Raw genomic sequence first — 23,929 nt, forward strand, 5'->3', positions numbered from 1 at the left:
GGAGGCTTTTTTCTCAGACGGCAGTTTAAAACCGGAGGAGGCGTGCTCTCCTGTCGGACACGCTTAGCGCCTCTGCCCGCTGTCAGCTGCCCAGTGTCGGCCGTGTTTGATCTCACCGGGTCCGGACTCGGAGGCAGGGAGCCGCCGCGTGTCCGGTGGATCCATCAGACCCGGACGGTGAGCGGATTCGCGCACGAGCGGAGCTGCTCTCCCTCCCGTCCCAACCGGTTATCATGGCAACCAGGACAGCCGGGAGCGCGGGGGACACGGTGACGGCCCCCGCCCTACAGCGGGCCCGGGCCCCCGGGGCTCCCGCGGAGGAGTTCCAGGACTGGTGCCTGCGCACGTACGGAGACTCCGGTAAGACGAAGACCGTGACCCGCCGCAAGTACAACAAGATCCTGCAGACGCTGCTGCAGGGGGACGAGGAGAACAGCCACGCGCTGTTCCTGCACGAGAAGAGCGGAAATCACATCAACGCCAAGTTCAAGTTCTGGGTCAAATCCAAAGGCTTCCAGGTCAGGACGCTGCCCGACGCCAAGGGCGGCTCCGCGGGCGGCCCGGTGCTCTACGTGCCCATCAAGGCGGCGACGGTTAGTGACGGTTCCTCTTTCTGCCACAGCTGTGTGTGTGTGTGTGTGTGTGTGTGTGTGTGTGTGAATCAGGAAGTGAGAGTGAAGCTGCACTTCACCTGGCTCACTGCCACCTGTTCCACCTGAGCTCAGTTTCAAAGTAAAACCAGCAGAACTATTCAAACTACTGAAACTTTATTTATACAGGACATGTTCAGGGGTAGATGTGTTTTTATTAAAAAAAACAAACAGTAAAGGCGAGAGGAGGTGATGATGATGATGATGTTTGAGGAGGTGCACACGATGCTGTTTGTGATTTCTCTTTAGAATGATTCCTGCGCATCTTTTTATTTCCACGTACAAACCTCACGTTTCCTGTTCACAGTGTAAATGTTTGTCTTTGAGCTGATTTGTGCTCTAAATGTGAAAAGTTAGAATTTCTCTGGACGTCACACTGATGATTATTAGCTGATGCTGGTGAACGTGCCCGCGAGGCGTCATTAGTCAGATTAATCTCATTAGTCTCCTGATTGGATGTTCAGATGATTGAGGCCTTTTGTGTGTGTGTGCGTGTGTGTGTGTCTGTCTGTGTGTGTGTGTGTGTGTGCGTGTGTGTGTGTGTGTGTCTGTCTGTCTGTGTGTGTGTGTGTGTGTGTGTGTGTGTGTGTGTGTGTGTCTGTGTGTGTGTCTGTGTGTGTGTGTGTGTGTGTGTCTGTCTGTGTGTGTGTGTGTGTGCGTGTGCGTGTGTCTGTCTGTGTGTGTGTGTGTGTGTGCGTGTGTGTGTGTGTCTGTCTGTGTGTGTGTGTGTGTGTGTGTGCGTGTGTGTGTCTGTCTGTCTGTGTGTGTGTGTCTGTGCGTGTGTGTGTCTGTGTGCGTCTGTGTGTGTGTGTGTGTGTGTGTGTGTGTGTGCGGATGCCTAATGAAGCTGAAATAGGCTAAAACGCTGTAATATAATATAATCACTTCTCTTGACAACAAACACCTGAGCAGAGCCGTGGAAACGTCTGCTACCTTTGAACTGGGTCCTTTTATAAACCTGTTTCACTGCTCGTGTTTACGTTACACCCCATAATGATTCCTGAACTCTGAACATGTGGATGCTTTCACAGATTTCACTAACAGGTTAAAATGATTCTGTTACAGTCGCTGCATCGACTGTAACAAACATCATGACTGACTGACGGGACGTTTTATGACGTTTTCGACTGTTTGAAACATAAATAAGATTTCAAATCCATGGATATCTCCTCAAGTTTTTCTTTCAGTTGAGCTAATTTCCACAATAATTCAAAGTTCACGATTGAGAAGACGCTGCAGGAGAGAAGGGTTCAAAGCCCTGAAGCTCCCCGCCATCACCTGCTAATTTAACGCAGTCCATATTGTTCTGAGCGGCGGCTCGGTCTAAGCTCAGGTGAGGTGGATAACAGCACGTCCGCTCAGCTGCAGCTCTCAGTCACTGATGCTGAAAATCAAACCCTGGTCAAGCGTTGCACCCGCGTGGACGTCTGTGGGAAGATTAATGAGCTCATCTTCACACGTTTATGACGTTTCGTGGTTTTTAAAAACACATGCTGCATATGAAACATCCCAGCAGCGAGGTTTGGGCTTTCACCGGGAATGTGATGGAAAATATCTGTATTTTATTTAAGTGGGTTTAATCCACAAAAGCCTGAATAGATCTTTGTCAGGTGGAGTAACAGTGAGGTAGACCCTACAGGGATGCACAGATCAGTCCTCACTGAAACCACAGCCTGATACAATCTGTGGAAGGCTCTCCCTCCTGACGCTCCGCCCTCATCGTTCCCGCTCTTTGTCCTGATGTTACGTTGCCGTGGATCTTCTGATGTGTCAGTGACTCTGGGCTGATATCAGATGTATTTTTTGGGATCATCCAGGAGTAAAAGCATAATTTGTCTAATAATAATTTATTGATATTCAATAGAAACTCTTTAGCGTTTCATTCCAAACTTGATTTAGATTTATTCTTCGCACTTTGTGACACTGCAGCATCATTGATGTTGCAGCACAGTATCAGCTCTGTTCGTGGGCATCGTCGTGACAACCTCCAAGCATTTCATCCTGATGCCTGAGGCCAGTCAGGGTGCCTAGCCTGTACAGGTCTGTCCCTCCATGGGTTTGCCTCCCCAGAGCACACATGTGCTCAGGTGAAGCTGCTGTCATCTGTAAAAAGCACAGTTCTGGTATTCTATGGCAAACCCCAACGCTGGGCAGTGAGCCCACGTCGGGCCCTCAGGCCCCCCGATGAAGCCTCTGTTTGCTCAGAGACATTCACACCAGTGTCCTGTGGAGCTTTTCCAGAGCTTACCCTCGTCCTCCTGCCACAAAGCAGCTGATACTGGCCCTGCTGATGGGTTAAGGCCTTCTACGGCCCTGTCCAGCTCTCAGAGAATCTCCTCCATGTTCCTGAGACTTTGCTGGGAGACACAGCAAACCTTACTGTGGGCGATCGTGGCTCAAGAGTTGGGAGTTCGCCTTGTAATTGGAAGGTTGCTGGTTCGAGCCCCGGCTTGGACAGTCTCGGTCGTTGTGTCCTTGGGCGAGACGCTTCACCCGTTGCCTACTGGTGGTGGCCAGAGGGCCCGGTGGCGCCAGTGTCCGGCAGCCTCGCCTCTGTCAGTGCGGCCCAGGGTGGCTGTGGCTACAATGTAGCTGCCATCACCAGTGTGTGAATGGGTGGATGACTGATTGTAGATTAAAGCGCTACACAAATCCAGGCCATTTACCATTTAACTGCCAGCTGAGTCTCAGGTTAGGCCTCCATCCGGGAAGCTTTCCTGTTTGGGGCTTTGCTCCTTGTTAACCCTGACCGGGTCTATATTTTAAAGTTTAATTAACGTGATGCTAAACTCAGTGTGTGTCTGGTGTGAGTGGATAACTAAGTCCACCAACAACCCCTCCTTCTCCTTGCCTTCTTAAAATGGAAAATCGTATCTTGTGTGTTTATCTCAGTACACGTGAGACGGATGAAAGATTCTGTCAAATAATTTCACTCAATTTTATTTATAAATCACAACAACAGGCAGCTGTAGATCCTACAATAATACATACAGAGACAAACCCAACAATCATATGACCCCCTATGAGCAGCACTTTGGTGACAGTGGGAAGGAAAAACTCCCTTTTAACAGGAAGAAACCTCCGGCAGAACCAGGCTCAGGGAGGGGCGGGGCCATCTGCTGCGACCGGTTGGGGTGAGAGAAGGAAGACAGGATGGGTAATTAGAAATCACATCTATCCAGATGTTTGACCCTCCAAACGTTGCTGCTGGTCAGTTTTCCGCCCTCGTTCACGTCCACAGTTGGAGCTGGTTTAGTGTTTTTGGAGATCCTTCAGTCACAGCGTGGCGTGTTATTGGAAACCAGTTAGCTAACCTCCTGCCACAAACAGAAAGACCACAGGTCCTCAGACCCCGTGCAGAAGCTCAGTCTCCTTTAGGTTTCAGCCTCGTGTTTGCACGCCGAGCAGGCTCTGATCACATGACCTGCACCTGCTGTACGGCTGTAAGAAATGTGCTGTGTGCTGATGTTTGTCCATGCAGAGCTCTGACGGTAAAAGCAGAATCTTCAACGAATTACAGAAATCCAGATGCATGAACGGCGAGCGCAGAGCGTGACACGCCGGGACGTCACCTGCAACACCTGAGTGAAGCTCACCTTTGACATTTCCCCGAAGATAGAAGTCTAATAACTGTGAGGTTTTATCTGATCATTGTTTCTTAGTTTGGCTGATTTTATGAGCTGAAAGACGACTTTACAAAGAAACAGTTTTATTATTATTTAACAATTATTCAAATATTCCTAAATCATAATCATCCCTAACGTCCACTGACCCTGAGTCTGTGGTAACAAGATCATTTCACTTTAATCTGAAATACTCGTGATCGACAAGTTTTACCCAACCGATGTTAGCGCTCTGCTAACGTCACGCAGTGTCCAACTTAGACACTTTGTTGCTATATTAGCGAGTTTTCAGACCTCCTTACCAACGTTTTCTCAAAAAAGCGACTAATCTGGCGACTTTTTCAGGTGTTATTGGAGACTTATGACGACTTTTCTGGTCCTGGGTCATGTGACCCAGCATTCTGAGTTTCTTGATGTTTTTGTTCTTCCTTTCAGTCTAGTTTCATTTCAGTTTATCTAGTTACATTCTGTCACGCCGAGGTTACAGTTTTACTTCATGATTTATCGAGCTCCCATTGGTCTCATCCCTGTGTGAAGTTTTCATGTGTTTTTCTGTCATGTTTCATGTCCAAGTTTTCTTTGTTGGTCTAGTTTGAGTCATGTCTGGGTCTCGTTATGTTTCCCGTTTTATTTTGAAGGATCCTTGTGTTTTTTGTTTATTGTATTTAGCTTCACGTCTCTGTCCTGTCATTATGTTAACTGTTGTCAGCTGTTTTCCCCATGTGATTCCCCTGATCATTCCTTATGTGTACTTAATCCGTGTGTTTCTGCTCAGTCGGGGTCAGATCGTCTGTTATCGTCACCTCATCTTTTCATAGTTTCCGTTATTGTGTCACTGTGTTACTCTGTGTTCATAGTTTCTTCACAGAGTGTCTCAGTCTTTTTATTTTACAGTGTTCTTCGTCTCCTTAGTTTTCCCAGTGTCAGTGTTCTCCAGTGTTCTTGTCACGCCATCAGCCACGATAAAGTCTCGCTTTATTTTTGGAAACCTAGTTCTGCCTCCACCGTGTCTGCATCTGGGTCTCCCTCTTCTTCACACCGGCGCACCCCGCCGTGACATTTTTGTCGTGAAAGCACGTATCGTCTTACTCTCAACAAGCAGCGGTGCTGCCGTGGTCACCTCGCCCGTGCCAAAGCGCTCCCAGGCGGCGGATCGTCCTCACGCAGCAGTCGCCCCAGCTGCTGTCAGAGATGTTCACCCCTACACGAAGCCGCTGCTCCCGTCCTGACTGTAACGCCGTCAGTTCTTCTCTTACTGTTACTGACGTCATTTAGTGACTTTTAGGACAGCCAATAGCAGTTTTCCTTACTGAGGAGTTGGCGTCACTTATGTCACGCCGTCCTGCTGACCTTCAGCCTCAGAATGATCAATGAAGATGATTTAGGCGACTTTATCGTGGTCAGGGTGTCAAATTAATACCATGGTAACGACCACGACTCTGCCGGTGAGGCTGTGTTCATCGTTCATATACAGGCTTTGCTCTCCTTGCTCGCGCCCAGTAGCGGCGTCCCGCTGTCGCTCTGATGTTTGTTTGTGTTTGTGTTGTGCTCGCTGACCGTCTGTTCCTGTGTCGTCTGCTACCTGCTGAGCCAGCTGACAAACACTAACCAGGATCTCACCGCCGCCTCGAATGAGCAGCTTCCTGTCTGACGGCGTCACGCTGAGCGGGGAATGACCCAAGCGGATCAACAGCTGATCACACACACACTGACTCACAGGTGGTGTGTGTGCAGGTGAATGAGTCACACTGACTGTAGCACAGCTGCTGCTCTCACGGTGCAGCGAATTATTACTGACGGCTGCGACGGCGTTTGGAAACACGCTTCCTGTCACAGCGAAGTCGGAGCCTCAGATGGACGAATACTCCAGCCAGCAAATGGAAATGCTTCACATCATAATCCATGTGACCATGTGACGGCCTGCTTTCCTCCTCCTCAGCTGTGACAGGCTGACGGTGCGATGGACAGGTGGGCGAAGCCTCGGCTGGCGGTCCTGGTGCTGCTCGCTGTAACGGCTCGTGGACCTGCTGCAGGTTCTGACCCTCGACCTCACAGAGGGTCTCCAGAGCAGAACCAGGACTCTCTGCAGACACGAGCACAGTCTGCAGAGCACGCCGCTCGCTTTGTCACGATGTGGACACTTAAACACGCTTATAGTCAAAGTGCTGACGTACTGCACACCTGTAGCTTCTGCCAGGTAGCAAAAATCTGCAAACTGAGCGACAGACAGCAGATGATCTGTTTCAATTAGCTGAGCAGAGAAGTTTGAGCTTAATTATCCAGCTGGGGTCTTTGGTTGGACGCAGTCGCCTGAGGATCACGCAGGAGTCTGAGGTAAAACACTGACTGCAGACACGTGTGAGTATAATCAGCACTGTGACGTCAGGCTTCGTTTCCACGATGGAGAACGCAGCCATCAGATTTCACTTCCACACTTCCTGTAATGGAAGCAGAGTCTGGGGACGACTCGCCCGTCGCTGGGGCGTGGTGAAGGCTGTCCTGGCTGACACGTCTCTGCTGTGTGGATGAACAACGTTCAGCTTCAGGGTGTTTTCTGAGCAGCAGCGGGACCACGTCCCTATGCTGGGTCATCTCCATCAGAGCCACGGTGGCGTTGGCTGGTTTTGGGGTAATAATGTAAAAAAGTGTATTTTTTAAAAACCATTTTAAGGTGAGTGAAGCTTGTTTGTGTGTTTGCTGCTGGTGACAGTAAACTCTGGTACTGACGCACTCGGAGGCCCCAGGAAGCACTGATGGTTTGTAGACTAATAATAGCTGCTATCTCTGCGCTGGTGTCAGGCCCATGTGATGACTACTTCCTCTGTCGGCCGTCTCCAGCTGGAGCAGCAGACGTCGGCCTGTTTCGAGCACGAACGGTTAAACGGCGACTCCGTGAACAGATGAAGCGCTCACGGTGGGAAAACGGCGCTCAGCCTCTGACCTGCTGTTCTTGTTCAAAAGTTTTCCATAAATCGGAGAAGCAGCCGGAGACCAGCGAGCGTACGTCACTGCTCTCGAACCTGTGCTGACGATTCACGAGTTAGGAAACGTCAGAGGAACATTAAAGCTGTGACGAGAAGCGTGTGTGAGTGAGGGAGTGAGTGTGAGTGTGTGTGTGTGTGTGTGTGTGTGTGTGTGTGTGTGTGTGTGTGTGTGTGTGGCAAAGTGTTTCTGCGCAGTGTACCAGGGGCACGGAGAAAAGCTGTCGTACCATAGGCACGAGGAGAGTGTGTGTGTTTGAATAAAGAGAAATTGATTGAGTCCTGAATCAGTTTTTAATATTAATGTATTTTGTCAGAAACTATTTCAAAAACCAGCAAATGATTAAAGAGCAGGTAACCACAGAGGCGTAAACGCAGCGCGTGGATCGTTCACGCAGGCACGCCGACAGCTCACAGATTCGGATGCTGCTGCACGGCTTGTTGCCGTGGTTGCACAGAAGTTAGGTGCACCCAAAGTTTTCACCCGCATCGCTTAAAACCGCAGCTTCACTTTTAAAGCTGCTGTCCATACGGGCAGTGAGGATTTATAAATGGTCAACACAAAGTTCTTTATTTGCAGCACATTTCTACCAGAAAGAGAAGTTACCGTACTTTTTGGACCATAAGGTCATTAAGCAAAACCAAACAGGTGAGTCAAACTTCACTCGGCTCATCCTTCTTGCTTCCTCCACTTTGTACCTTTGATGCATTAATGTTGAATCCTGTCCTACACACGGTATCAGTCCGAGGCTGCAATGCTCCAACAATCCATCAAGCGGTGACTGGTACATAAAATAGTTCGAGGCCAGGAAGCACAACCAGAATTCGTACATAAGGTGCACTTTTGAGCGAATGAAAAGATTTAAGTGAAAAAGTTCTTGTGCTTAAAGTGTTTCACTGAGCTGAAATTTAAATATCTCTAAATATATTCAATAAAAAAGTCTAAACTAAAAATGCCTCAAAGGCTTCGAACTGAACATCTCAATATCTGAACATCTGACCTTGGAGTTTTTGAGAGTTGCAATCGATGCATCAGGTGTTTCTTGATGCTGAACTGAAGCTTGTATGAATCAGTAGATTTTAAACACACAAAGACACAAACGTCTTTGTTCTCGCTGCGCGTCTCGTTTTTTTAATAAAGTGAAACAAAGAAACAAACTTTGCAAACACTAAAACACTTTAATTGGTTGGATGTGAGACAAAGAGAACGTGACTTCTTCCAACAGATTGAGCTCAAAGTCTTAATTGGTGAGGCTGAATTTAGCTGGTTGCCATGCCTTCAAAGACTTCTCGGTAAATACGGCTCGCTGTGTTTAAAATAAGGAGCGCGGTCACCTGCCGTGCACCTTCAGCCAATTAAAACTAGAATAAACTTTCTTCTTCCACTTTGTTTAATATGAGAAAAACGAGCCTGAAATTAAGCGTTGAAGAAAGAACTCGATGCCGTTCTCTCACCTCCCGCCTTCAGCTGATCCCCAGACTCAAAGCAGCCGCTCGCTGTCGCGGCGTGGCGCTCTGCTGTCGCGGCGTGGCGCTCTGCTGTCACAGGCGTTCTGTTTTCTTTCGTCTTTGTTTGCAGTAAAAGTGCAGCTTCTGTTCAAACATGACACGAAACCTGCGTCACTGTTAGTAACGTTAGATTCAGTCATTAATGCTCATTTAGGGTTCATGTGTGAAAGAAAGGCGAGGTCAAAGGTCAGAGTAACGTGATACTTAGAAGCCACGTACATCATTCCTTATACATCAGTACAAACACAGAACTCGGGGCTGGATGGAAACGTTTGGGGGGTCGTGAAGTCGAGAGCTGGTAACCACGAGCATCGTGGTCGTTAGCTGCAGCGTCGCGGTCAGGCTAAGGCTAGCAGAGGGAGGGCGGAGGATGGCGGTCCTCCATGGACAGAGACGAGCGTTCACACTGAGATTGTGCTGCGTGTGCACACAGCTGATCAGAGCGCCGCTGAAGAGTTTATTCACAGAAACAAAGCGGCGCCAGGAAGCCCACGCCTCCATCGAGTGAGGAGGCGCTCGGCCTGGAAGCGGCGATGTCTTCACAGGAGGAGCGACGTTGCCGTGTGCGTCCGAGCGCTGAGGTTCTGCGCTCCCTCAGAGAGGAGCAGAGCTGCTGAGAACCTCCGCGTGGATCCTCGCTCCGTTACCTTCACTGAGCACGCTCAGATCACCTCCCCCTCCGTGTTCTCCTGTTGCTATGGTGAACGTCTCCTTTGGCGATGGTGAAAAGAAATTAACACCCGTCTTAATTAGACTGCAAGGCTTCAATTTCCACCTTCATTCCTCCTCCTCCTCCTGCTGACCTTCTCCTCCCTCTTGTCCCCCCCCCCCCCCCCCCACCACCTGAAAGGCGGCCATATTAACAGCCGCCACCAGGCATCATTAACGTGAGCCGTCGGTCAGAGAACCGAGTGTGCTGGTTGGACGGCTCCCAGACAAAGTCTGCTTTGAGTCAACACGTGTTCGCGTGAACACGCCACACGGTGAGCGAGCAGGGCTGCGCTTCTAAACGCAGTTCCAGTCTTTGGTTTGAGTCTGTGTTAACCAACGGGTGGAGCTGCTGTGCGTCATCACGCCGCAGCTATGACCCCATTACTGCAGGAGGAAGCTGCAGGTGGTCATGTTTCAGACAAACTAAAATCACGTTTGTGTGGAAGCGACGACTCCTCACATGCAGCAGAGACCGCTCGGTCGGCGTGACGAGGCGACGGCGCCAATACGATCGTGTTTGGCCCCGGCGGTCTCCGTCACGCTTGTGGAGATGATTCTGCCTCGGAGCAGGACAGCAGCTCAGTGACCGCTCAGGTGGTTTTCCCATCATGCTCCTGTGTCGCTCATTTCATCACGAGTATCAGAGCGCCGTCATGGTCGATTCACCGAAGAGGTGGAAACTGATTAAAATCAGCAGAGAGAAGCTGCGCGGCGTGCAAACTGTAACTGTGTATTTGTGCTGCGCGGCACAGCTGCTGCACAATATGGTCGCACACTGTGTATGAACACATGAAATAACAGGTTAATGCTTCTCACCGACCTTCAGCACGTCACTGGTGTGTGTGCGTGTGTGTGTGTGTGTGTGTGCACTTCCACAGCAGCACCTGTTCATGTGTGAAGGCTGTGTGTGGCGCTCTGATAGGTGTGAGCGGTGTGTTTGTGGGTCTCTCTCCCTCTGCCGTGTTTGCTCATGAACCGTGGCGGTGGGTCAGGTGCAGGCGGCGCTCGGGTCATCCTGTCGTCTGAGTTGCCCATCGAATCCGGGCTGCGTCTCCTCTTATGCTAATCTTTACAGCGCTGCCAGCCTGCAAAGATGGAGGATCTGATCTAAAACATTTACCCTGATCTCTCTGAAGCTTTGACTGGGACACCAGCGACTCTGCTTTGTGCGTTCTGCTGTTGTCACGAGTGAAGGATGGAGCGACCAATGGATGGCTGGGACTCTCTTCCCACGCTGTCACAGTGAAGGAAGTCGGCCTGTGCATGGATCCAGAAACACATTGGGACGGCTGCTCGTTACCTGTGTCGAGTACAATGCCGTACGCACTGCAGCACATTATTTTACTTCTGCTAACTCGTTATAAAACAGCCTCGGTGCTTAAATGAAACTTCAGCATATTTTCTGTGAAGTTACAAAGTAACTATATTCACAGACAGGCTGCAGTTCACAGGCTGGTTATGGAGCTGCAGAGGATGCAGAACACGACGGCGATCGTGCACATCAGCACAGTGAACATGATGCAAAGATGTACGAAGGACAGATTAATCTGAACAGTGTCATTCTTCCTTTGTTCAACAGCAGTCTGATGTTGCTGAATTATAACTCGTGTCATTTCAAATCAAACACCTGAGGTTCTGTTTAATTACAGGGGATTACGCCCTCGTTCACGGCTGATTTATAAAGTCTTATATGATGAACATATACTGTCTTAAACATCATTATAACTGTTCTGACGCTTCGACGCTTTGATGCTTTGACGCTTCGATGCTTCGACGCTTCGACGCTTCGACGCTTTGACGCTTTGACGCTTCGATGCTTCGATGCTTCGACGCGTCGCGTCGCGTCAATGCTTCGATGCGTCGAAGCGTCAATGCTTCGATGCGTCGATGCTTCGATGCGTCGAAGCGTCGAAGCGTCGAAGCATCGAAGCATTGACGCGACGCGACGCGTCGAAGCATCGAAGCATCGAAGCGTCAATGGAGAAGACCTGAGTGCAAAGGAAAACCGATCCGTGGTTTAAACCAAAGCAGGAAGCAGGAAGCATCGAAGCATCGAAGCATTGACGCTTCGATGCTTCGACGCATCGAAGCATCGACGCATCGAAGCATCGACGCATCGAAGCATTGACGCGACGCGTCGAAGCGTCAATGCTTCGATGCTTCCTGCTTCCTGCTTTGGTTTAAACCACGGATCGGTTTTCCTTTGCACTCAGGTCTTCTCCATGTCCAGGTGGAGCTGTTGGAGAATCTTTTGTTTTCTGGAAGGTTTTCCTGCTTTAGAGCAGGCGGGAGGAGGAGGAGGAGGAGGAGGAAGAGGAGGGAGGTGTTCTTGTGGGACAGCGGCCTTCTCATTATCACATCTTCCCACCTCCCCCCTTTAAAAAAACCATACCTCTCTCCAGTATGCCTTCTCTTCCATTTTCAGGCTCCCCACAGATGCCCGCCCCCCCGCTTGCCTCCTCCTCCTCCTCTGTGCCCCCTCCCTGCCCTGCTGCCAGCGCTGCTGGATAATTAGCTCAGTGCTCCTCAGAGCAGCAGTTTGTTGTTGCGTGCTCGTGTCTGCACCGTTCTCTGGCTCATCATCGTCACAGCGATCCTCTCCTCTCGTGTTGATCTGACGGGCGTCGTCATTGTGTTGAACCGTAACAATGATGTTTAAAAATGGCTGACAGGAAACGCGTCACATACATGTATGCGGTCCTTTTTGTTGTGCACTGTAAATGTCAGCAAGTACTCGAAGTTGAATCAGAACCTCCAACCTGCAGTTCCTCTGATGTCCAGCAGAGGCAGCAGTGAGTCCCATAGACTCCCATGTTAAAATAAACATGTATACACAAACTGGTCTCTGTGGATCATACACGGCACAATGCTTCTATAACTCACCTATTTTCATTATTAGGGGCGTGGCCTCTTTGACTGACAGGTGGATGTAGCTGCTAGCTTCACCGTGTTTGTGCTGTTGGAGTCTTCTGGAGCATTTTTAATGACATCATGTGACCAATATCACGGCGGCTGTGAGGTCACTGTACTAACAGAGCGTCTGAGGAGGCGGAGCTTCATTTTGGTGTGCAGTGAGATTCTAGGGTTTTGATTGGATGTTACTGCGCACTGATTAGCAGCATCTGGCTGAGTGATATGGAATCCAAAATAGAAGATTTTGTCAAAGACAAGTTTGAACTTCTTCTACATGTAATGCTTAACAGGTTTGTGACTCTGAGAGCGCCGCGATAATCAGAAAGGTCATTTATTGAACTGGGGCAGCAGCGCTCTTGGTTTCCTGGCAGGTTCTGGGTCTGGACTCTAACAGGACTGAGAGGTCCTGATGATTATGAAGATTTCACACGCACAAACCTAATAAATCTCTTGGGTTACAGCAGAAACACTGAAATCTGATCCTGTGGAGCTTCAGAGGCCGTCTTCCTCATCAGCATGTTGCTCTGTCCACTCTGGGGAATCGGTGACGTGAGCAGAAGCAGGCGAGAGGCTGAGCAGAAGTCTAAAAGAAGTGTGGTGGTGAGGTCTCTGTGATAGCAGGTGAAGCTTCTATTTTTGCTGCCAGGTTGGAGGTTAATTAGCCAACAAACAGCAGCAGCGCTGTTCGTTGGCTGAGGAGCAGCGTGACAGATGCAGTTAATGAAGCTTTGTTTGCTTTTCCTTTGAATGAGCCGAGCTGCTTTTAGCCTGCGTTAAAGCCGCGGTGCAGAGCCCGGTGTGTTCACACCTTTCTCACAGACTGTCGGCGCTCTGGTCACACATGTGGAAGCGTGGCGCTCTCGTCAGGCCATGCACGGCTGTTTGTCAGGTGCTGCCTGTGTCTCACTGCTTTGAGTCAAACATAACGCTTCACGTTAGAGACCCCGCTCCTCATTAGCAGTGGCAGCTTAGTTTGCACTTTTATTAGCGAGGAGCTTCGTGCAGTCCTGTTTGGACCTTGGCGTCTCTGTTTCAGGCGCACTTGTTGGTTAAGTAACAAAGGTACACGATCACATATAGGGACAAACACTCTGTCAGATCCACATCTGTGTAGGTTCAGAGTCACAATAGTCTGAGGAGCTTGAAAAAGGAGGAAACTTGACTTCCCTAAGTTTGTGAAGATGTTTCACGTCTCATCCCAGAAGCTTCATCAGTCCTAAAAACAGATAGCGGAGAGTCGAGGAACACACACATGCAAAGAAAGCTCTTAAAAGTGGCCGTTCCCACCTTACGTACAGTATCAGGTCTATCACAGTGTTTTCACCCTCGGTGTTAAGCTCTGGTGCTGATGACCCACACTTTGTTCGCACCTTGGCTCACGTGACGACTCACATGATCAGCGGTGGGTCAGCGACCACCTCCCTCCCCCGCGAGGGCTTAAATACGCTTGTTTGTAGAACTGAGACGTCGTCTGCTTCTTCGAGCTGCTCGCGCTCCGCTAGGTTGTGGTTTGGAGAGACGGCAGGGTGAGGCACTGCTCGGTCAGGATTGGGCAGTGGCAGCTGGTGGGAGGGGTTTTAAATAGGTAGCAGCTTCACGTGTTGATCACGCGAGTATCAGGTGTTCTGGTTCATACTGAAGCACCTGCACATGTCCTGTGGACGCTTCGCCGGGTGCGCCGTCACGTCTCAGTGGACTGCAGAGCGGCAGACGGTTTCCTTTCATTCACGCTGTTTCTCACTGTTGTTGCTTAAAACGTCCCTGATGTGATGCGTCTGTTAAATATTAACACCGCTCCACTTCCTGATGCTCTTGTTGGAGGCGGATCTTTGCATCGTGGAACCTGAGGGCTGTGTGTGCGTGCTGGATGAAGACGGGCAGAGGTGGAGGCTGAAGAGCAGGGGTGGTGGTGATGGCGTGGAGGGGGGAATTCAGTTTTCATTGAATGGACACTGTGTGTATCCTAGCAACAGGCTCGTTTGGAAATGGGATGGCGAGCTGAGCTGAGGCACAGAAAGAGGGGAAACAAGAGAGCGAGGCTGCTGATAATAAGAGGGTGGAGGTGAAGGTGCAGCAGGTCAGAGCAGAGAGATGGAGGCTGGGATGGAGGGATGAGGCAGCGCCGTGGAAACGAAGAGAAGAGCAAGAGGTGGAGCAGTCGCTGTAATGATTCTACACAGGACCACAGAAGACTCGGTCTGCAGAGACAAAGACTCGGTCCACAGAGACAAAGACTCGGTCCACAGAGACAAAGACTCGGTCCACAGGAGACAAAGACTCGGTCCACAGGAGACAAAGACTCGGTCCGCAGAGACAAAGACTCGGTCTGCAGAGACAAAGACTCGGTCCACAGGAGACAAAGACTCGGTCCACAGGAGACAAAGACTCGGTCTACAGGAGACAAAGACTCGGTCCACAGAGACAAAGACTCTGCTCACAGAGACAAAGACTCGGTCCACAGGAGACAAAGACTCGGTCTACAGAGACAAAGACTCAGCTCACAGAGACAAAGACTCGGTCCACAGGAGACAAAGACTCGGTCTACAGGAGACAAAGACTCGGTCTACAGGAGACAAAGACTCGGTCCACAGGAGACAAAGACTCGGTCTACAGGAGACAAAGACTCGGTCCACAGAGACAAAGACTCGATCCATAAGAGACAAAGACTCGGTCCATAAGAGACAAAGACTCGGTCCACAGGAGACAAAGACTCAGCTCACAGAGACAAAGACTCGGTCCACAGGAGACAAAGACTCGGTCCACAGAGACAAAGACTCGGTCCATAAGAGACAAAGACTCGGTCCATAAGAGACAAAGACTCGGTCCACAGAGACAAAGACTCGGTCCACAGGAGACAAAGACTCGGTCCACAGGAGACAAAGACTCGGTCCACAGGAGACAAAGACTCGGTCCACAGAGACAAAGACTCGGTCCACAGGAGACAAAGACTCGGTCTACAGAGACAAAGACTCGGCCCCCGGAGACAATTCTGCATCATCGAGTTGCTCGAGCCGTTTTTAATCTGACCCGTTTCAAATGTGAACTAAGTTGTTATTTTTCCTCACTGAGCACTATTATTTATTGAACACTGCTTATATTTGTGTAATTTTTACAGTATTTGAGTTTTGTGATTTGGTGTATATTGTTTCATAGTGCACAGTGTTATTGTTCAGTATGTGTGAGTTATCAGTACATCAGACTGAGCGCGGCATTGGCTGGTGTCCTGTCACGTGTGATCTGAGCGGACAGAGGAGGACAAACATGTCCTCTCTCCAGTCTCTGGCCTCGTGTGTGTGTGTGCGTGTGTGCGTGTGTGTGTGTATGTGTGTGTGTGTGTGTGTTTTTTTTTTACACACTGTGACGTCAAACCTCAAATGTGATCGTGCTCTCGTCTTCTGATGTGTATTTACTGAGTGCCAGACCAGCACCCTTCATCTGCCTGGCACATGAGGGCCTAGCCAGCGCTCCAGGACACACACACACACACACACACACACACACACACACACACACACACACACACACACACACACACACACACACACACACACACACACATCTGTACTGTACTCATTGGAGTCTATGGGACTGGCTGATGAGTGGAATGGGTGAATGAACATTCATATTAAACATGGCTTCCATCTTTCAATCAGCCTCCTGTAATTACAGTTTATTCTCAGCTCCAACCATCATCACCATCACTTCCTCCACCTTCCTCTCTTCTTTTGTCTCCTCGCCTCTGTCCCACTTTCTCCTGTTCTCCTCTCTTCCAGCCAATCCTCCTCCTCTTCCTCTCTGCCAAGCAGTTGTAATGACACTGGGGGTAGGTGTTTTGGGGGGGGGGGGGGGGGGTGTACATTAGAAATGTCTCCTCTGTGATAAGCTGCAGCTAGTTACCATAGCAACACTTATTACCTGCACCCCTAGAAGGAAAGGGGGAGGTAATGGGTCAAGATATGGTGTCCTAATTGTGTGTGTGTGTGTGCGTGTGTGTGTGTGTGTGTGTGTGTGTGTGCGCTCATTGACTCTTCACATCTGCTGCTTTACAATAATGACCCCACCCTCCGACACACGCACACCTGTCACCGCCACTGCCCATCATAACAGGTTTGGTCACATGACGCTGAGGTGAAATGTGCCTCCAGGCAGGCCTCGATGTTTCAGGCTGCTCACGGTCTCCACTTCCTGTTTCTGTGCGGCGTGTTGACAGCGAGGCTCCGCTGATCGATGTGTTCGCCCACACACACAAAAGCTCGTTAAGCGAAATAACCCACAGAGGATTATCACCTCCGAGCTCATTTAGGAAGCTCAGAGAACTTCTAATCACTCCAACTTCCAGCTGGACTTCCTGGAAGTTGGAGACTTCACGTCACGCCTTCCTGTTGGGTAGGCGTGACGGTCCAGAAAGACTGGGACCTTCTCATAAATGTACTAAAGCAGCTGTTCTGATCATGGCCACCTCCATGCTGTATTCCTGTTTGCCAGAGCAGCTTAGCATGATCCACAGTTCAGAATAATACCTCTGTATCCAACACTGCAGCGTTTCACTTCCTGTTAATGTCATTGCATTTCAGCCAGGGGCCTGCAGGAGGCGCTACGAGCTGTTTGTGTGGCAGCCAGTCAAAAGAAGTCTGCTTAAAGGCGGGAAAACAGCCTCAGCGTCCTCCCTGTCCCATAGGGGGCGCCACCTGCTGCTGTGCCGGCTGAATTGCAGCCACTGTAACGTATGGAAGGTTTCCCTGTTCTTCCTGATGATACAGGATCATCTGCAAACGTGGCAGCACATGGTCACTGGGGTCACTGGGGTCAAACCGTCTCAGGCGTAGGATCAGTTTGGAGATCGCGGTCTCGTTAGAGTCGGAGAGGAGCAGGAAGCTGCGACGATTCGGAGATTTTAGTTTAGAGGTAAATTAAATCCTCCCACATTTGAGTTTTGTGTCTCAGTAATTTCCCCTTTTGTTCTGGTAAATTCACAGCTTTAATTTTGAAAGTCAGTGCAGTGTTTCAGTCTCTTATGCTGTGCTCTGTGTCATCCTTATTTTACTGTGAAATTTCTGAAAGGAAGCGGTGGCTTTTACCGCCGTGTTTTAGAAGATTGTTCAGAACAAACAAATCCAGCTGTGCTGTCAGTGACCCGGCTTCACCTCCAGCCCGGCTCACGCGTCCTCGCTGTGCTGTGTTTGTGTGCTGTGGGGAAAAAGGATTGTTCACAGTGGCTCAGGGGGTTGGGAAGCTTATCTGTAACCAGAAGGTTGCCGGTTTGATCCCCGGGCTCTCTGTCCTGGTCGTTGTGTCCTTGGGCACCTACTGCCTACTGGTGATGGCCAGAGGGGCCGATGGTGTGATATGGCAGCCTCGCCTCTGTCAGTCTGTCCCAGGGCAGCTGTGGCTACAACTGTAGCTTGCCTCCACCAGTGTGTGAATGTGAGAGTGAATGAATAGTGGCATTGTAAAGCGCTTTGGGTGCCTTGAAAAGCGCTGTATAAATCCAATCCATTATTATTTATTCTGTGTTGTGTACCTCTTTCTCTCTTTGCCTCCCTTCAGAGCGCCTCTTTGTTTTGCTGGCACACACCTCGCACTCCCACGGCCTTGTGGGAAATCGAGAGCTCCGCGTGGCTCCCTGTTATTCCCAGCCCTCGGTGTGAGGCGGGGAGAGGGGGAGGAGTCTGTATCTGTTGGGAGGCTTTGTTAATAAATCTTTGTAAGTTCACAGCGGCTCAGTAATTAGAGCGCAGGTATAATTACACTCGATGAACCAGCACAGGAAGTGAGATGTTTAAACACTGAACCTGCAGCAGGTCGGCGAACAGGAAGTTCCCTCCCATCGTTGGGACAGTTTTCCAACGATTCAGCGTGACGGTGAAGCAGCTTCAGGGTTATTAAAGCTTCGCGGTGTCTCTGACATTCAGACTCAGGAGGGGCGTGGCTAACAGAGAACTCACCTTTATAGAAACAAACCTGAACAAGAGAAGACGGTTTAAGAAAATTCATTTCCTCTTGTGCCGCGTTCGGTCTTTTATATGATTGGACACTTTGGTCTTGGATGTTTCTCTGAGCTGCAGCTCTGTCACACATCTGTAACATCTGGACCTGAGAAACATAATCGTTAATAATCAGAGTAAAAAATGTAACCAAAGCAACAGGAAGAAAGGTTTAAACCTCGTTATCGACACTGATCAGCTGAGCTGGATCACATTAAAAACTGTCTTCAGATCAATCAGAGTGATTAAAGGAATGAAGACAATGTTCTGGATCGATCACACAGCTGGACTCGCCATCCAGTCAATGGTGATTTTTTTTCATTTTTGTTTGTTTGTTTGGTCATGATGGACGATCACATGCATCTGTACTGAGCTGCAAACGAACATCAGCTCGAATGAAAAAGACACAAAGCTGGAGTTATTCTGTCTTTACGCTGCAGCTGCCTCTTCTCCTCTCATCCTCCCCCCTCTCTCTCCTGTTTCTACTTCAATCATGAAACTGATCAATGATCAGCTGATCGTCTCTCTTGTTTGTTTATCGCCCACTTTGCGCCAGAAAGAGGAAACCAGCCGATGTTGCGTTAAACAACAGCAGCACGTTTGATCAGCTGTTGTTAGAATTTATTTAATATTAATTTCTAGTATCAGCTGATGTTTGCTGGAGCCACAGCTGTAAAGCTGCTGGTCATGATGGTTTGGATATGTGGTGAGAGGGAAACATGAAGATGAAACCATCAGATGTCCTTAAGTGGTCACCTGTTGTGTAACAGACGGCGAACGTCACACGTTTGTTTCAGGCTGATCTGAATCCTTCTCACTTTCTGAAGAATAAAGTCACAGCTTCATGTTTGGACTGGTTATTCAGGGATTTTTCTCATCATTTCAATGGTTGGCAGACCTCCTGCCTTCATGTCTGCAAAGCTGGTTATTGATCGATTGATTGATCGATTGATTTCTTCAACAGTCTTTTGTTTTTATTCCTGAAATTCCGAGCTGACCCTTCAGGAGTCACGTTTGTTCTTATGGTGATGGATTTCTTTGGTATCTGTAACATTTCGTTCATGTCGTGTTAACATATTGATAACGTGTTTATAACGTATTGATTTCTTTTTCTTGTCCTTTTGAATGTTTACCAGGTGTTTAGTGAAAGCTCACAGAGCTGATGGCGGCGTGATGCAGGCGTCTGCCTCCGTCCTCGTCTCGTCTGTGAAGCTTTAGGTCAAAGGTCAAAAAGTGTGAATGAACTGAGAGTTTGTCTCTGTCTCCCTGCAGTGTGCGGACGGCGTTTCGGCGGTCGACTCGTCCCTGAAGCGCGTGGCGGTGGTGGAGGACTTCTTTGACATCATCTACGCCATGCACGTGGAGATCAGCGGCGACCCCGGCAAAGCACCGAAGCACGCCGGCCAGAAGAAGACCTACAAAGCTGTGAGCACGGCGCCGCCCGCTTCCTGTCCTCTGTGGCTCTGTGGTCTTTCCGCCTCGCACCACCCTCCCACCTCCGCCCTGCTCGCCGTTTCTCTCTTTCACAACTCGTGCTGTCTGTTGCTCAACCCGAGCTCCTCTCTCTCCGTCTCTCTTCCTCTTCTTTGGGCTTCATTCCTCTTTGAGCGTCTCGGGCAGAGAACAACCGTCTGCTTTCAGTTTCTGAGGCTAACCCAGCAGCCTCGCTGCGGCCCGGCGGGCGTCCAGCTCAGAGCGCGCCCACGAGCCGATCGGGACGAACAGAAAACTCTGAGTGACGTAAATGAGCGACTTCCACACATGGCAGAATTTACCTGCAGCGCCGAGGTTTTTGTTTTTGGCTATAAACGAGTCAAATCTCTGATTTTGAAGCTTCGTCGGAGCTTCTTTGGTCCAAATAAACAGATCAGTGAGTCGATGAGGCGTCGCGGCTGCGCACTGCTGTGCAGGTCGCTCGCCGCTGACCCCTCTGGCCGCCCTCTGTCGGTACAGCGAGGTGGCATTCATTCAAACGACTTCATGTGTGTGATGCTTGAAGGCTCCTTTCCCCTCAGCTCTGTCAGGCTGCTCGTCCTCTGCATCGCAGCAGCCGCATCGTGAGGCGCCCGCTGCACCTTTGTGGGGTTGGGTATCGACACAAGGGCGAGCTGAACATGGACCCAGCGAGCTGTAAGATCTGTGAGGAGCGTCACACGTGTGTGATCAGATACCTGCTTGAGTCTGACCGGCCAGTTCATCACAGAACGCCGTGATGGTGGCGTGATGACGTCACCTAAACGTCGTCTTTTCTCGTCTGCGGCTTATTTCAGTCACTCGATCAATAATCAGCTCAGCAGCACCAGAAGGATCAAGAATGCTGAGTATTAAAACGGTCGATGCTCAGCTGACCTGTGACACACACACACACACACACACACACACACACACACACACACACACACACAGTATCAGGGCAGGTAGATGATCTCAGGTAACTGGTGTCCACCTGTCAGCGTTACTAAAGGTCAAACTGAGAATAAAACTTGTGTTATTGTTTATCTGAAGCTACTAACGACTGAATGAAGCTGCGGATAAATGAAGCTGAGCACCATGAAGCAGCTGGAAGCAGAGGATGAAGGATGAGCTCTTAATATGAAGCTGACAGGTGATCAAAGCTGAGGGAACACGTGAGATGAGTTGGACGAAGATCTTTGAACAGATGTTCCTGATGAGGCGCTGAGCGTGGGAGTAATCTGAGAGAAGAAGCTGCAGGAAGCTGTGACGGCAGTTTCAGGGTGGAAGTCTGACTTTGTGACTGCGTCCTGCACGTGAATCCAGACCTGTTACCAGGGCGTGGGCTCTGCGTGCTCGCTGTGGTTCTCTGAGCGTCAAACTCTGACCCCATGAAGCCTGCAGAGCTGCTGCAGGAGCGCCGACAGGCCTCAGAGGCCAGTCTCACTGCTGACACTGCCCTCTGCTGGTGACTCCGCTGCAGTGCAGGAGAGGCTGATTTCTTCTTTCTTCATCACCTCGTCCTTTATTCGTTCATCTTCATCAGTCATCTTCATCAGTCATCTTCTGCCTCGTGCACATTAACTTCCACCCATCGAGTAAACACAGCAGGGCCTCATAATGCCACAAAGCCCAGAGTGTGTGTGTGAGTGACATTTACTTCCTCGCACACACACGTGCTGCACAGCAACCACCATTCAATTCTCCTCCTCTTCCTCCTCCTCCTCCTTTTCCTGAATAAATGTTTGATTTCCTCCCACGCGTTCATCGACTTCGCGTCTTCCACGTCGGCGTGTGGAAAGTTTTTCTTGGACAGGTTGAGTCTATTTTGTGTAATAATCAAACGCAAACATTTCATTTTATTCAACTTTATTTTCTCACTTTTATTTAAAGACGAAGAATAAACACTGATGATGATGATGATGAAGCATACCTGTAGAGTCATTTTGGGGCTTGTTCGCCGACGTGTCCGACGGCGTAACAGAGTTTATGGTGTCAGCTGTCAGTGATGTCACCGCCGTTGTGGGACGTCCTGTTCTGAAGCCGTCCCAGCTTAGTGTTAGGAAGCGGACGTGATGGTTGAGGGGCGGGTCCGACTGCGATATCGCACACTTATTGGCTAAAAAGTCTGGAAACCGCGGCGCGACCAGAACTGTCGTAACCGTGTAACAGCCGCTTTTATTCTGAAATGTCACCTGCTGAGTCAGGTCAGCTGTTGCAGAGATCGACATGGCGATTGTTCGCCTCCCACCAGGTGAAGGTCACCCGGAGGTCAAAGTCAGCGTTCGTTTCATTTATTAAAGTTTTGATCTGCCATCTTTGTTTCCTGACAAAAACACGCTAACGAAATAAAAGTGAACACACGATGACGGAGACCGACGAAGCGACACGTGGACGCATTTTCCCTGATCTCAGACACTCGATGAAGAGTCTGACTGAACATCTTCCTCTCTGTTCTCTCCCTCAGATAGCGGAGACGTACGCCTTCCTGCCCAGAGAGGCGGTGACTCGCTTCCTGATGAGCTGCGGCGAGTGTCAGAAGAGGATGCACATCAGCACCACCACGCAGGACTGCAAAGGTACGAACGGCGTCTGGGTTTGAGCTGAAACGCAGGAGCACGGGAGGATGAGGCCTGTCGATGCTCGGGCAGAGTTCATGTCTGAGCCTCGTGCTGTGCACCACCAGATCTGTCCTCCTGCGCCGACAGTCTCTAAGAGATGAGGAAATGTTTGGAGTTTGAAAAGCAGCTGCCTGTCTGTCACGCTGATGAGGAGCTGCTCGCAGCGGCTCTGAAGCCTCCGCAGCCGCCCGACAAACACAATTAGACATAAAAACAAACTCTGAGATTCTCGCTGCTACTCGCAGCGCTGCACGCCTGCAGGAAATCTTTCTTCTCACCACAAAGCCAATTTAATGCAAACACGAGGTGCAAAGAGCAAACGGAGCTTCACGATGGAAACGCTCGTGTTAAAACATTTTTGCGCTGTGGGGAAAAATCGTGACGGCGTCTGACTTCTGCTTCGGTTCAGAGACGAGAAACCAAAGCGATGAGACGGTCGAGGCCGAGAAGTCCGCAGAGAGACGCCGACGTCCACATTCCTCACATCCTGTGCCGCCTGCGGCCTCCAGCATCTGTTGTGTGAATAAACACAGCTTCACCTTCTCAGCAGACGCTGGTTCAAGATGTTTGTCGGCACAGCGGCGTCGCACACATCAGCCTCACACGGCTAAAATACAAAACACCAGAGTGCGCACGGGAACACAGAAACACCCGAGTGTGTCGAAGTGAAGCGTCCATCAGCGGGAGCAGCTTTCCTGTCTCTGTCCAAACTTTAAAGCTCTGAAGCTCACCTGTGCGCTCACAGACACACACACAGGTTTAAAGCTCACCTGTGCGCTCACAGACACACACAGGTTTAAAGCTCACCTGTGCGCTCACAGACACACACAGGTTTAAAGCTCACCTGTGCGCTCACAGACACACACAGGTTTAAAGCTCACCTGTGCGCTCACAGACACACAGCTTTAAAGCTCTGAAAGCTTCTGCAGCAGTGAGCGTTACACTGATCATGTGCGTGCTGCAGAAGACTTCTGTCTTTCCTCCATCCGGCTTCGAGCTCTTCGATCCTCCCCCACTGCTGCTGGCTTCCTGTCCCGTCCCACCATCCCTCCCTTCACCCTTCCTCCATCCCTTCCCCCATTTTTCCCCTTCTGCTGTCTTCTCATCCTTCATTAAATCGAGGAGTCATTGGATTGTCCCGTCTCTCTCCTCAATTAGCCTAATTAATGGCTTTAACAAAGAAAATGGGCCTGGAAACGCTCATTTTCCACAGAGTCTGGGGACGAGTGGGGTGGGGGGGCGAGTGGGGTGGGGGGACGAGTGGGGTGGGGGAAGAGGAGTCCTGACAGGTTTGTGAAGCAAACCGACGCCATCACAGCGACTTTCACCGATCGAGTTTCTGTGCAGCAACAGACACACACACACACACACACGTTTGTATTTATATCCTTGTGGGGACATCTCATTGACATAATGCTTTCTTAGCCGCTTACCCAAACCTAAAAAATGAACGCCTGACCCTGACCACGTCCCCATGAGGGCTGT

At 50.0% G+C, this 23,929-nt stretch overlaps 1 protein-coding gene across 1 annotated transcript in view; it reads left to right on the forward strand.

Annotated features, from left to right (window-relative positions):
* Nucleotides 1–233: 233 nt before the first annotated feature.
* LOC102797318 (nucleolar protein 4-like) overlaps nucleotides 234–23,929 on the forward strand; it is a 104,283-nt gene continuing 80,587 nt past the window's right edge. Inside the window, exons 1-3 of the mRNA XM_087833687.1 lie at nucleotides 234–593; nucleotides 19,644–19,796; nucleotides 22,291–22,402. Coding sequence (XP_087689813.1) covers nucleotides 234–593; nucleotides 19,644–19,796; nucleotides 22,291–22,402 — 625 coding nt within the window. The remainder of the gene's footprint in view (nucleotides 594–19,643; nucleotides 19,797–22,290; nucleotides 22,403–23,929) is intronic.

Source organism: Neolamprologus brichardi, chromosome 20 (genome assembly GCF_056152115.1).
Source record: "Neolamprologus brichardi isolate AB-2024 chromosome 20, ASM5615211v1, whole genome shotgun sequence".
NCBI lineage: Eukaryota > Metazoa > Chordata > Actinopteri > Cichliformes > Cichlidae > Neolamprologus > Neolamprologus brichardi.